Genomic DNA, 13,081 nt, shown 5'->3' on the forward strand with positions numbered 1-13,081 from the left:
TACAAACTACCCCCAAAACTTATTTAAAAGAAAAATAAACGCAATAGTATAACATGAAGTTTCGGCGTCACCTTGTCGCCATTATCAAATGCAGATTTAAGCCGAAACGTCATGTTATAGCGTTTATTTTTCTTTTAAAATGTTTTTCCCTATCTTCTCTACTATTAATTTTGAAACATTTCAATACGATGTGATACGCTGAGGAATGCATTTTTATTGAAACTAATAGGATCTGCAAACCCGAAATTACTTTATATTTACTTCTTCAATGTCGAATTAGGATGCCAGAGTATCACTGACATCCAAAACTTGATACTCGTATTGACTTTCAGTTCGCTTTCACCAAAATGTCAATTTTGTCACTATATCAAATAGGAAAAAGTTAATTAATTGCCACGACGTCGCGGTTACAGCAAGGTGGCCTAGATTAATTTAAAAGAGCTGTTCTACAGACTGTCCAACATATATAATATAATTGTGGCTAACATGATCGATTTCAAAATTTCCCGCATTTAATTGGTTATCTTGAACTCATGAGTGCGGCTTAGATGACGGGCTGGTTCAGTCTGTATTTCTATTTTCACGTGCCGAGTGATCTCTTACAGAGTTTTTGCTTAGCTTCTTTGGTGGGCAAGACATTAAGAATATTTCTACGTTCAAACTCATTTAGTTAAGTACAAATTCTGTTAAACCACTGCCAGATGCAACGATGAAAAATCAATACCATATGAATTGAAGTTAAACTAATTAAAAAACTGTTGAAGATTGAGGTTTCCCGATAATTCTCTGATTTGAAGTCTTAAACAAAAACAAACAAAAGCAACATGGCTGGTTGCATCCCTTTTATGCCCTGTTTATTTCGTTAAAACAAAGCTAACAAACAAGAGAGTCTCTAATGTACATAAATCTCTGAAGTGAAGCGTTAATGCTTCAATTAGTCTTAGCTTATGTGCATGGTAACTACATATCACACTAAAATATAAATAAGCAAATTTTTGCCTTCATCTGTGATATCAAACGTATCAAATGCTCCGAAAGCTGTACATTGTTTTAATCGCTGCATGCATGCTGTGGAAACTATGAAGTATCGCACGCCCTGACTACAGCTATGCAGCACACAGAAAGCTTTATATATCAATGAATAAAATGCTTTCATAAGTCATCTTTAAATCGACCCTTTTGTTCTGAAAGGATTAATTCCACTTCAAGCATTTAACATCTCATTTAGTTCTCACCTCGACTGGACTGAGGCAAGAAAATCTATTGTTTGCTCAAGCCATTGAGTATGCAAATAACAAGCACATATGCATTTTTAATGCTTTACTAAAATGTGCAATATTTGTCAGCTGGGATCTGTGATAATGCATATCGCTCAAAAAAATACCTCGTGACAGTCTGCAAAGATGGATTAAAACCTATTTATTTTCACGGACGGAAGGATTATCTCAGAACGAATAGATATTTATATTCCGTAGAAATGTTGCGTTGCAAATACATGCTGAAACACATGATGTAATTGGGACAAATTTCTCAGTTGGAATTCACTGAAAGAGTAGACGGTTTCGAACATCTTTTCACGCCCCCTGCAACACTCACCTGTATGTCAGCAGGTCATCTATGCATGCAGGCTGTATTAATCATCCAAAGCTAACAGTTTTTCTTTTTCACCTTTTGCAACATTTGTTTACTTTTGGCTACACAATGCGTGCGAATTGAAGGATTGGTTGATATCGGTTCAAGATCAGTGATTGTCCAACACTTTGTTGCCGGAAGCACATTGAGACGATTTGAACCGCGATAAATCTGTAAATTAAGACCACGTCTTTCAGTATACACGTCCAGTACAGAGAGGGCTTCACGTCCCAAGATAGCTTCTTCGTCTGTCAAACGTCTACGAAACAGTGTAAAACGTAATTCCTAGCAGATTTCTACAGCGTTTTCTCAGCCGATCAATCTTAGTCATGGATGAAACAAATGGATCGTGGTTTCCGAGGGAACGGCAAAATTCAAATCCATTCCATTTCACCTCTGGTCACGAAGTGTCTCGGTCAAGCAGTGCATCGAACATTTACGGAAACTCGTCTTTTACGGCGTTCCCAGAAAAAGCCGACACGAAATTCTCGCCCAAGCCAGGGAAAAGAACAAGAAAATTGTCATTATTTTCGTTTCATTTCAACTCGAAATCGAATTCAGAAGAAAGAGGAAAAGTAAGGCGGTCATCTCAACCCGCCTTTAATCAACCTTCACCAACAACTCTTTCACCAGATCCTGACGTATGGATGGCTTCGCTAAAACCCACTGGATCACAGAACAGCCTCGATAGTTCCCCTTCTTCTTCAAGAAAATGCTCGTCTGTGCTTGGACCTATTGAAAGGGAGAACATTGCAATACATGACATTATTCAAGAAACTCTGAAGCTACAGTTTGAGAATGTCACAGAGTACGACCGCGAGGCTTGTGACCGCTTGGGCAAAAACGTGTGCCAACTTGTGAAGCGGCGCGTCGAGGCGATGAAAGAAGCGACGAGACAGCGCTGTAAAATCGTGTCTGTAGTTTACGTTGGCGCGGTTAGAGATCATGGAATACAAGTTGCTAGTCAGGCGCTACTGGAGGCAGATAAAGACAATTTTACTGTGGCTAGTTATAGAAACGGAAAGGTGTTTACTGTGAGTGGAATTATGGTCATCCCGTTAGAGAAATAGTCAACATACTTATGCACTAAATAACCACATGTTCAAACAACACTAAGAAAACAGAGGATCCCAAGACGAGAGGTTTAGATAAGGAGCAAAGGATGTTTTTCATCCACAGGTGTTTTGTTGTTTGGACAGCTTCGTGTAAGTATTATGTGGAGTATGAAATGAAAACATTGTCAGTCGCGCCATGGCTTCGAAAATGGCTACGGCTCATTAACCCTACTGATGCAAACAGATAACCTACAGCTGCTAATAGTAGCAGAAGCGGCAGGTAATTGTCACAAGTTAAAAGCGATGAGAAATGGAAAGGGACGTTTGCGTAAAGAGCAATTAAATTCATCTTGAAACGATATTCAATACAAAAATTTTACGGTACACTTAATGTCTTGTAATTCACTTTGTAAGGCCTTATGCGTCCCATAGTGCGATAAATACTCACTCTGGTGGGCTCTGGGAATGAAGAAAATAGTTAAAATACGACAGTGCCGTTGAAAGCTCAAATGGTTTTAATTTTAATGCGAGTTCATCTCACTCTCGGCTGGAATTTAGACGAAAAATGGCTTTGGCACCAGTAAGTCTGCACTTGATCCGACTAGGCTCCCTGAATAAATAAAAAAAAGAAACAAAATATCCCGAATGCTAACGATTTTTAATCTGCAATTACATAATAATGGATAGCACAGGGTGAAATATTAGAATTACCAGGTCTGCTATAGCCTGCGTCGCAGACAGTCTAAACCACCGGTATAGTCCTATATCGGGGATTTTATGACACGTCAGGCTGCAACACAGGCTAGGTCTGCTAATATGCTAATAACTGGAGATTGTCGAAATAACTTTGATATCACAAAGCTTCACAAGACCACCGGCAAGTTCTGAATCGCCACCAATGAAATGCTTGCAGTTTGTGGCTTCTTCTAAGCTGTGGTTAAATTGTGAATACCGATGCGAAGAAGTTGAAAAATTCGCCAAAAGGGCAATCTCGATCCAGAGTAGATAACAAGGTCATTGTGGTAAGAGGTTATCAGTGTTCTAACTTGCACGTAATTGATGCCACTATAAAAATTATTCCATATTAAAGATTTGGTTGGATGACTTCAAGACCGTGCTGTTGCCTGCTTAGCTGCCTGGTCAAACTCTGTTTTCGCGCAAAACAACGAAACCTGTGTTGTAAAGCTGCTACCTTTCTCTTGTTCTAAGCCGTAATCAGTGATAATAATGGATTTTGTCGACGTACATGTGTTTTTAATTGTGTAGCAGACCTTTAACTTCTAATTACTTTGTAGAAAGCTGTTTATCGCGCCATCTTTCAGAGCTTTCTCTTTTTTGCATGAACGTAAATTTTATTCAATGCTGATCTGCTTTCGAGACCATCATTTCAGCAGCTGACAGAAGTCGTACAAATGTCAATTTACGATGTTCTGGTATAGCTTCACTGTAGAAACATTCCCAAATACTATAAAAATTATTTTTTGGGTTCAAAGTTTCAATACAAGGATACTTTTACAGAATGCAGTGCAGCGGCATTAGACAATGAGGCTAAGAGACCATATGTAAAAGGAATTCAAAGCATTGTGACTTTCAACACGTCTCTCTCATTTTTGAGGTAAACGAATATCAATCAATCCCGGAAATAGCCAGTCATCTTTCGCAGAAGGAAAATCATTTTGAAGTACTACAAAATTAAATGATTATCTTAGAACCGATTAGTTTCGGTGATATCAATATCACCTTTATCTCACTCATTTGATGTTGAGAGCATCTGGATAATTTTCCTGAGGGAGGTACTCCCAGAAAAATGGAGTGGAGGTGTGCTGCTCGCTTCCCAAAGCCTTTACCCTATTTAAGATCAAAATCTGAGAATTTCCCTACCCTATTTGTGACCTAACCAAAGATTTGTTACGCTATTTAAGACCTGACCCTTAAATTAATACCTTGCTCCAGACCTGTCTCAGTAATACGTTCCCTAGTTCAGACTGATGTTAAAGGACCACACGCAACCAGTGTGCTTTGCGCGCCTTTGTGATTGTTATTATCCGGGAATTCGCGGACATTTCTCACATGTCGACTTGTCATACACACGTGCGTGAAGTGAGAGAAATCTAGAAGATGGACGAAAGCGAAGGAACTTCCGTTAATGTGACTAATGATAGCGAGGATAGTAACATTGGTGAAGGATTGATAAACTGTTACGGGTCTCCAGTAGGTCGTATTGCGGTTTCGCATCGAAGCACCGGGCTACCGGGAACTTCTCGAGAAGGTTCACGAGTGGTGAGTTCCATCGATTTTGGCAATATTTCTAAATGGGTATGTAACACTCATAATTTTTCTAATGATTTTGAACAGACTTGCCAGTGCAAAAACACTTGTAGCAGGAAAAGTGGGAAATTCCGTGGATGTGTTTGTCGTGATGCTGGTTTGAGGTGCGCGGCGACATGTGTATGTGGCAGTTCTGCAAAGCCGTGCAGAAACAATAAAGAATCTGTGCCTGCTGCGAATTCTCCAGGCAATACTGCAACAACTCAACGCCCTAGCAGTGCATTCGAAAGGCACCAGTTATCCCTTGAACGCGAAAGAGAAAGTATCCAGGTAAAACGTGTGCCATAATTCCAGTGTACTGTTGTAGCTAGTGTTGTCAAAGTTGTGATGAAAATCCTAATATTGTACTTTTATTCCTACTGCCCTTGCACCAGTTTCATAGTCAAGTTTAATAGTTTTTAATGCACCTCTTCTAATTTACGTTTTTATGCCGGAAACATTTCGTATCGCGTCTTAAAAGTCAATCCCCGTTGTAATATTTTATCTTCTTGCTGTCGTTTGTAATTTCCTTGAGGTCTTTCCTTGTTGAACGAAAACTTTTATCCTCAAGTTATAATTCCCTTACTATAAATACCACCTTCATTTCATTTTATTTCTGTTCGAGCACCAGTTGCTCAAAAATCTTTCAATACAATAAAAGCAAAACAAAAATGAATTCGTAGCACAAGCCTAAACTATCGCAGCATACAAACCCCTGACCACATAAATTATCTGCTTTGGACTTCACACCAGAGATGCATTTGTCAGGTCTAAAGTACTTTTTTTACTTATCAGGTTTTCATTGAATCACTGACCGTAGATCAACGCAACAGACTTCTGCTTGAAGTGTTATGCACGGGGAGAGGAAGTCTTGAATATGCAAGGCAGCTGGTGAATAGCGAGGACCCCGAACCTGACAGACCAATGGGTGAAGGTGGCTCTCCAGACTGGTGTGTCTGCAATGTCTGTGTTGATATGGCCAGCGAAGAAGAGAACAAATGCCGTGGTAAGAGGTCATGTGTAACCTCATATGAGATGTTCAGGAATGTTGTTTTGGACAGGGAAGTTCTCAATATAGCTATCAGGGCACGGTGTGACATAAGAGTAGAAAATGCTGACTTTGAAATGAACAGCTATCGCAAGGCTGCATACAGGCAATACATCCTTTGGAATATGGAAAGTTGGGCAAAGGCAATCGGAGAGTTTGCCCATCTTGTGTTGTTAGACTAGTGAGACAAACATATCCTGCTCCTGATGGGGAATATATGGGATTCAGAAGACACTGAACAGCAATAGTTCTTCTAAAGCCCTTATACTCAGGAGTTGTAACAATAAGAAAGATTGTTAGATTACTTACTGTCAATTTCTATTGACAGATTTTATTAATTAAAGTCTGGTGTCAAATTCAATAGTAAGTGAGAGCTTCATTGATTAAAATCAAGATGTGTACAACAATATTAGGATTAATTTTATTCCTGCATTTTTTTGGCGGTTTCCCCGCACTGAACAAAGTCATTTTGAAGCAAAGAAAATTTCACTTTTAAGAATCCTTGATACCTCTTTTACTGAAACGGGAAAGTCTAGCCTGAACTAATTCTGCTGTGCTAGGGGCCTCTTTCATAGCAATAGTGGCTGCCAGTCTCTTTGGGTGATTTGGCAGAAATGTTTTATGTCTGACAATTGTTTCAGTGTCAGAAGCCCTCTTCTTAAGGATTTTAGCTGCCATCACTGCCCAGTGTGGGTACTTCTTGGGTTCTTTTACTGGCTCCACCCTCCAATTCTTGGACCTCTTACTGTAGGTTTTTTTGTACCGGACCTGGCCCTTGGAGTCTTCCAAATCAGTTCGGAATAAATGAACATTGTGATCCAATGCTACCAGAAGAATCCTTGTCATAAAAACATCATAGCTGCAATGTGAAAGAGCAATAAAATTCAATGATGAGAAATGTGAAAAGATTAATCACAATCATTGCTATAAGTTCTCTCTATGATACATAAACATGGGGTACAAGGAATGTTGGAACTGATCTTCAATAACATATTCAAAAATAAGTTACTATGATCTGTGACTTCTATACTTGTAGGTTTTGACTCTTTTGCTGGCACAGGGTTCACACTCCAGAACACAACAACATTTGCTGGTTATTTACCACACTTTCCACTACCCAGGAAAGAATAAATGTTAAAACAAATTCACCAATATCGCCATGACAGATGCCAACCCTATTGAAGGAAAACATTAGTAGTTCGGACAAATGTACACGTACATGTATATTTCAAATGAGCCAGCTTACCTAAATGCTATCCTCTTCGAAGCATACTTCAGCATCATGGAATTGAAACTTTCGAGTTTACTGGTATGCCTACACAAACAATGAGTAGAACAATAAGTACAAAAGTTACTGTTACTAACAAGTTTGTTTAGAATCTAAAGTCTTGCTTGGGATAAATACAATGTACTTTTGTGTCCTTGTTGTCAGTTCAATGCACACACTAGTGAATGAATTGTTAGTACCAACAAAAACTTTTTGTTCGTGCTAATAATTTATTCACTAGTGTAAATCAATCTTTACACTGATTTGAGTTTGAGTCACAGAAATGCCAAGAATTGTTAATTTTTTAATTAAAATTTCTTTACTTACCTAAATTTCACATAAAATGCCAATGTTTTGAGCCGAGCACGATCCATAACAATGTCACGTACAGCCTTGTGTGACTTAGAGTCCATTTCAAGGAAGGTCTTCCCCTCTTCAGTTGAAACAAGGGGACCATGTGAGCATTCTCCTTCAACCCACTCATGCTCCCCACACACATGATGTATGACACCGAGCCACACGTCCTAAACAAAACCAAACAGCATACAGCTAAAAAACTATTTAAAAAAACAGTCACAGTTTACCCACTTGTTCACATGTACATGTGCATGTTGTAGTTTAAATTTGTCTTTGGTTTGAACTTTTAAACATCCAAATCAAAGTCTTAACCATTAAGATTTGTACCAATCTATACCTGGATATAAATGCTACCATTTCCTGTACAAGGAAAAGTACAATCTTTTGCTTGGATGGAAGTATGTCAATGTTTTCTCTAATAAGTACATTCGGGGAGACATTGAATATACTCGACACTTACCCTGAGGGTTTCTTCACTGCCATCACACTGCTCTGCACAGTGCCAAAAGTGGTTCCTAATGGGTTCAATCCACTGACTTATATCATCGCACCCTCGTACTTTAGCAGCCTACAATAAGAATTCAACATAATAAGTAGCATACAATATTTGAGTCAATGTGATATGATTGGCTATATTTTCTATGGCATGGTATAAATACATATACATATATAACTATTAAGGGAAGGCCATTATAAGTTGTTATCAGCTTCATTTACTATTGTATCATAAGTGTGCAGTACTCACAGCACTCAGTTTGGCAGTCAATTTACATGACTTGTGCCACATGTCCAAAGAGTGGAATAGATCCTCAAGATGGCTTGGATTTTGCTCTGAAAACAACACAGAAACAAAAAACCATTCAATGAAAATAAGTCTTACAAACCATATTGGGATGTTATTTCACTTTTTCCACTAGAATAGGTTTCTTTGCAAATTTCACTTAAAAGCTATACTACAAGGAGAATCAGCTTACTGTCATTAATGTGCTATTGAAGTTTATCATGAAAGAAATCTATTCACTCCAGTATTACTAAAGTGGACCGAAAAAAATTTTGGAGTATTACTAATGTGGACTAAAAAAAATTTAGGATGGACTCACATGTACCTTTGAGGGTTCTTATAAGGGCAATGATCATGCTGGAGGCATCAGTCACCAAATCTACTATCTTCAGATCTGTCATTGCTCTCTCAATCAAACGCTTCAATGCCAGCTTCTCCATAGTGGCTGAGGAACCTCCAGTTTCTCTCTTGTCAACCACCTCTATGTCCACAATCAGATGCAAGTAGTGCTCCATTATAGTATAAACACAATGCTTAGCACTGTGCCCTGGTGAATCATTTCTCCCATCACCTGCCAAAGCCAACTCTTCACCTTTAAGGACCTCCCACACTTTCTCTTTCATTGCTTCCCAGAGTTCCTTTACAACTGGGGTCACACATGTTGTCTGAATGCGAGAAAATGTACTTTCTGACAAAAAACTCACATTCAAAAACCTCATAAGCATGCTTAGCTTATCAAAGTTGTTCCCTGACACAACAATTGAGGCAGCAAGAAGAACTGTAGCTGCATAGACCTTTTGGCCTCTTTTAACACCAAGCACAGCAGAAGACTCCCACATCCCATTATGTCCCTCAGTACATTTCCAGCTAACAATCAATACACCCCCTTCAGATTTTGTATTGACCACAGAACACTGTCCAACACAACCATTAATTTGACAGTTTCTCTCAAATAAATTGAGAATCGCCTGCACCTCGGAAATAATTCTCTCCTTATGAAAATGTGACAAAAATTCATCAAGATCACTGTCCATGTTGCACACCTCTTTCATAACATCCTCTACTTTTTTCTGAAGCATTTCCATATTATTCTGAGGAGTGTTTTCATCAGTTGTAAGAGCAGCATCTGGAATACCATGAGTGGAGGTACAAGATTCAACAATCCGCTGCTGAGGCTGTACTTCAGGTTCACCAGCTGTGGCTGTAACAGGGTTGGAGCTAGATGATTGAATACTCTGCTGTTGAAGTATTATTTCAGGTTCAACAGCTGTAGCTACTACAGATCCATTTGCTTTTGCTTCAGCTTCACCATGGTTGAGACAGAGGTCTTTATCACTGCATGTAGAGTGTGTCTCTAAGTTGATGGAATGACTATTTGGATCCTCCTCTTTTTCCTCCTCCTCCTCCTCCTCCTCACTGTCCGAGTAACTGCTAAAAATTGCACTCAAAGTCACACTTAGGTCAGTGCTTTGGTCTTTCTCTGAGCTGAAAATAGAAAAAATTATATCACTGCTGACTAGTTCATATTTGACACTATTCTAAACATTTCATTGCTTTAGCAGATTAGCCAACATTGCAATAGCAGCCACATGTCAAATCTGTACTCCATGCATAATTTTACATGCATTGTTCTAGACAAGAATGCAAACTTCAATCAATAATTGTTCAATAATCAATTACAACTTGTGATAAATTATTAGGGCCAAATGTCAAATGCATCACTTCCCCTTTTCAAAGATGTAGAATACATGTACTTAGCTACAAAATGAAGCTTGTTTACATCCCAGCTTTGGTCAATGAATGTACCATATGCTGTACTTACAAAGATTGGCTGAATGACACAAGTGAAGGGTCCTCTCTGATGTAGTCATCATCCATCTCGTCTTCAGGTAGGCCACTTTCACATGAACTGATGAAAATGACAGAAAAACTCACAAATTATTTCACTAAAATCAATAGAAGAATCATGACAACAGAATACTGTAAAAGGCCCATGAAGTTACTTAAGGAAAAGTAGCATGAGGTATTTTCCAGAAGTCACAAATAAAGAGACAACCTTGTAAGATTTTGTACTATCCTTTGCATAGTCATGAATAGAATGTGGGCCTCAAAACTGTCTGCAGCTTTATAATTAAGTGCAAGGTTATACAGAGATCTTGCTGACAACCTTGCACTAGTGCTTCATACACCTTACAAGGTCAAGCCTACTTCCTTTGTGCACCATTCTGTGACTTGCCTTTCTAAGCTTTTGTCAAAATTGGCATGCACAAACAGTGGGCTCACCTGCATGTATTCAATTCATATACTGTAGATGTTGTAAACAAATGAGACAATAATATTATTGACAAATATGTATGAGTACACACCTTTCATCATCAATACTACATGTAGTTTCAGAGTGCTCAGATTCTGAGAGAGGGCTGTCCTTGAAAGGATTTCCCTTCAGCGAAGCAAACGAAGGATTTATGGTTGCTGCCTTTTCCCAGGAGGTGGAAAGGTTCCACATGGAGGTTTGCCTTGAGTCATTCACTTGAGGACTAGCTACGGTGGAGCCAGTGACATTAACCTCAATAGTACTAATAAAATATGAAGATGGAGAACTACTTAATAACTATTATTCTTACTACGATAAAGGGCAAATATTGCATGCTTGTTTTAGACTCGAAAAAAATAGGATCAGGCAGAAAAATTATTACATTTTCTTATGACCACCGGAAACTCTCATAAAAGGCAGAATGAAGTGCAAAAGTAAACCATCACACAAAAACTGTACAAACTGAAAGGAAAAAAAAATAAACTTATGGCAAATAGATATCTAATATATGTAAATAATAAACATTTTAAAACACTAACATACCTTTCAGCAAGAGTGTGCCTTGCTTGTGAACGTGTCTTTGGCAGAGGAGTTGACTCAAATAAAGGTCTCTTACCTGATGAAGAATGAATCAATAGCGAATATTATGCTACCCAACGCTAACAGTATTTAGTAATAACTTAAGCCTATATGTATTGTATATACATGCAGCTTTCAATGCGTCCAACAACAAACAACATCGTAAACAAAATAATTCCACTTACACGGAACCGGGCTAACATTGACCACATTCGTTCCACGTTTCCTTCCTTGACCCGTGTTTCGATTATTATGGCTACTGGATTCCGATCGACTTGTTGCTTTTTTTCCTTCCCCTAGCGCAATACCATGAAGCAAGGCCTCTGCGAATTCACTATTGGATTTATCCTTGAATCCTAGATTTCTTTTACGCTCGTTCCACAACTTTAGCGTAGAAGTTGTAAGCCATACAATATGGCGACTTTCCTTACGCGGCGGACGTCCTCTGTTTGAACGCTTCATGTTCGTAAATGGCGAAGGAAAACTACCAAATATACGCAGAATACAAACTATAAATTCTAAAAGAACATCAAGGAGGCATCTACAGCAGCCTGTCTCTGCGGATTGCAATGATACAGTCCGATGATCGAACACAATCGGGAAATACGTCTTATCTGTATTACAGAAAATGGCGCCGGTACAGTGCTCGCCCGCAATGCATTTTGGTTGAGTGTGGTCCTTTAAAGGCATTCTAAAGGGCTTTTGTTGATGGTCTTATCGATAATGATGTTAAAAACATATCGAATTCAATACCAGAGAGCGATAGCCATACCCTATTTGAGACCAAAATGGCTAAAACTGACTAAAACGGCTAAAAACCATACCCTCTGAGGCCGCACATAGACTATAGCCTATATGAGGGAGTACCCCCGAGCTAATTTGTCACGGCTTCATTTAGTTTAAAGCAAAAACTGTTTGCAGTTATTTGCTAATTTGTTTAGAAATCTCTCCTCTGTCGATTCCAATAAGAATGTCGGAAGGAATTCCCACAGAAGTTACCAAACTTCATGCATGCAGGGATGCGATGTTTCAACATGGGAACAGCACATTATTTTGTCGCTGCAAAATCAGTATCGCTTGGACGTGACCTTGCAACAGAATCCTACGGTCTTAAAAAACAATCAATCTGATCACCTCTAAGAAAAAGCGTGATTCAGTCAAAGCCAGATTATCTTCCTGGAAATTACAAAACATGTATGTAAAACAGAAGAGGGAATTGTGATCCTGATAAAATGCTATTAGAATTTGAGTGACCGGAAACCCACATTACGAAATTGCGATAATCTGTTTTCTTTCTAAATGAGACTTTTTAATCCTCTTAATTCGAGTTAAAAGCTGCACTACGGACGCTATGCACTACGGGCATGAAAAAATGCTTGAATTTTTTTCGGCCATAGGTCCCGGCTCTCGAAGACAATTCTGCCTTCTGGTACCCATGTGAGAGCGATTTGAAGATGCAAATGATGATCCATTCTAAGGACGTGACCTGGCTGCGTCCATCTCCTCCTTGCCAATTACTTACTTTTTGGCGTAATCCCTGCTCAAATTCTAATCTCCTGGTTTGTTATGCGCGTTGGTCAGTACATCTTTAGTATCCCATGAAGGCTCTTATTTAAGAACACGTCCAGCTTTTTCTCGTCCATTCGACAGGTTTCACATGCATATAACAGCACTGAGAGTACATTAGACTTGAAAATTTTGATCTTGGTTTTGCTGTTAAACTGACTGTTATTTCAGATCC

General features: G+C 38.9%; 2 protein-coding genes and 1 pseudogene across 3 annotated transcripts; 2 read left to right on the forward strand and 1 right to left on the reverse strand.

Annotated features, from left to right (window-relative positions):
- Positions 1 to 1,486: 1,486 nt before the first annotated feature.
- LOC110055710 (uncharacterized) lies at positions 1,487 to 3,791 on the forward strand. Its single transcript, XM_020762106.2, has one exon. The coding sequence runs from the start codon at positions 1,962 to 1,964 to the stop codon at positions 2,700 to 2,702; it is 741 nt and encodes a 246-aa protein (XP_020617765.1). The 5' UTR covers positions 1,487 to 1,961; the 3' UTR covers positions 2,703 to 3,791.
- An 889-nt stretch (positions 3,792 to 4,680) lies between these two features.
- Positions 4,681 to 6,948, forward strand: LOC149104370 (uncharacterized; annotated as a pseudogene). The gene is made up of 3 exons (XR_016201189.1): positions 4,681 to 4,967; positions 5,043 to 5,285; positions 5,790 to 6,948. The product of XR_016201189.1 is annotated as an uncharacterized LOC149104370 (transcript).
- On the reverse strand, positions 6,452 to 12,020 carry LOC110048777 (uncharacterized). The gene is made up of 10 exons (XM_089270771.1): positions 11,526 to 12,020; positions 11,305 to 11,377; positions 10,814 to 11,023; positions 10,270 to 10,356; positions 8,773 to 9,932; positions 8,412 to 8,497; positions 8,127 to 8,234; positions 7,637 to 7,833; positions 7,289 to 7,357; positions 6,452 to 6,901 (listed from the first exon to the last, which is right to left on the reverse strand). The coding sequence occupies exons 1-10, from the start codon at positions 11,800 to 11,802 to the stop codon at positions 6,535 to 6,537; spliced, it is 2,634 nt and encodes an 877-aa protein (XP_089126897.1). The 5' UTR covers positions 11,803 to 12,020; the 3' UTR covers positions 6,452 to 6,534.
- Positions 12,021 to 13,081: the final 1,061 nt, after the last annotated feature.

This window comes from Orbicella faveolata, unplaced genomic scaffold (genome assembly GCF_042242905.1).
Source record: "Orbicella faveolata isolate gen_17 unplaced genomic scaffold, um_ofav_v1 contig_34, whole genome shotgun sequence".
NCBI classification, from domain to species: Eukaryota; Metazoa; Cnidaria; class Anthozoa; order Scleractinia; family Merulinidae; genus Orbicella; species Orbicella faveolata.

Bases quoted from the DNA above. Each gene is read 5' to 3' on its own strand.
- LOC110048777 (XM_089270771.1), bottom strand. From the start codon at position 11,802: ATGAAGCGTTCAAACAGAGGACGTCCGCCGCGTAAGGAAAGTCGCCAT. The intron at 11,378-11,525 runs GTAAGTGGAATT...ATTCTTCATCAG, and splicing joins CAATGTTAGCCCGGTTCCGT to GTAAGAGACCTTTATTTGAG. The intron at 8,235-8,411 runs GTGAGTACTGCA...TTCTTATTGTAG, and splicing joins TGACTGCCAAACTGAGTGCT to GCTGCTAAAGTACGAGGGTG.
- LOC110055710 (XM_020762106.2), top strand. From the start codon at position 1,962: ATGGATGAAACAAATGGATCGTGGTTTCCGAGGGAACGGCAAAATTCA.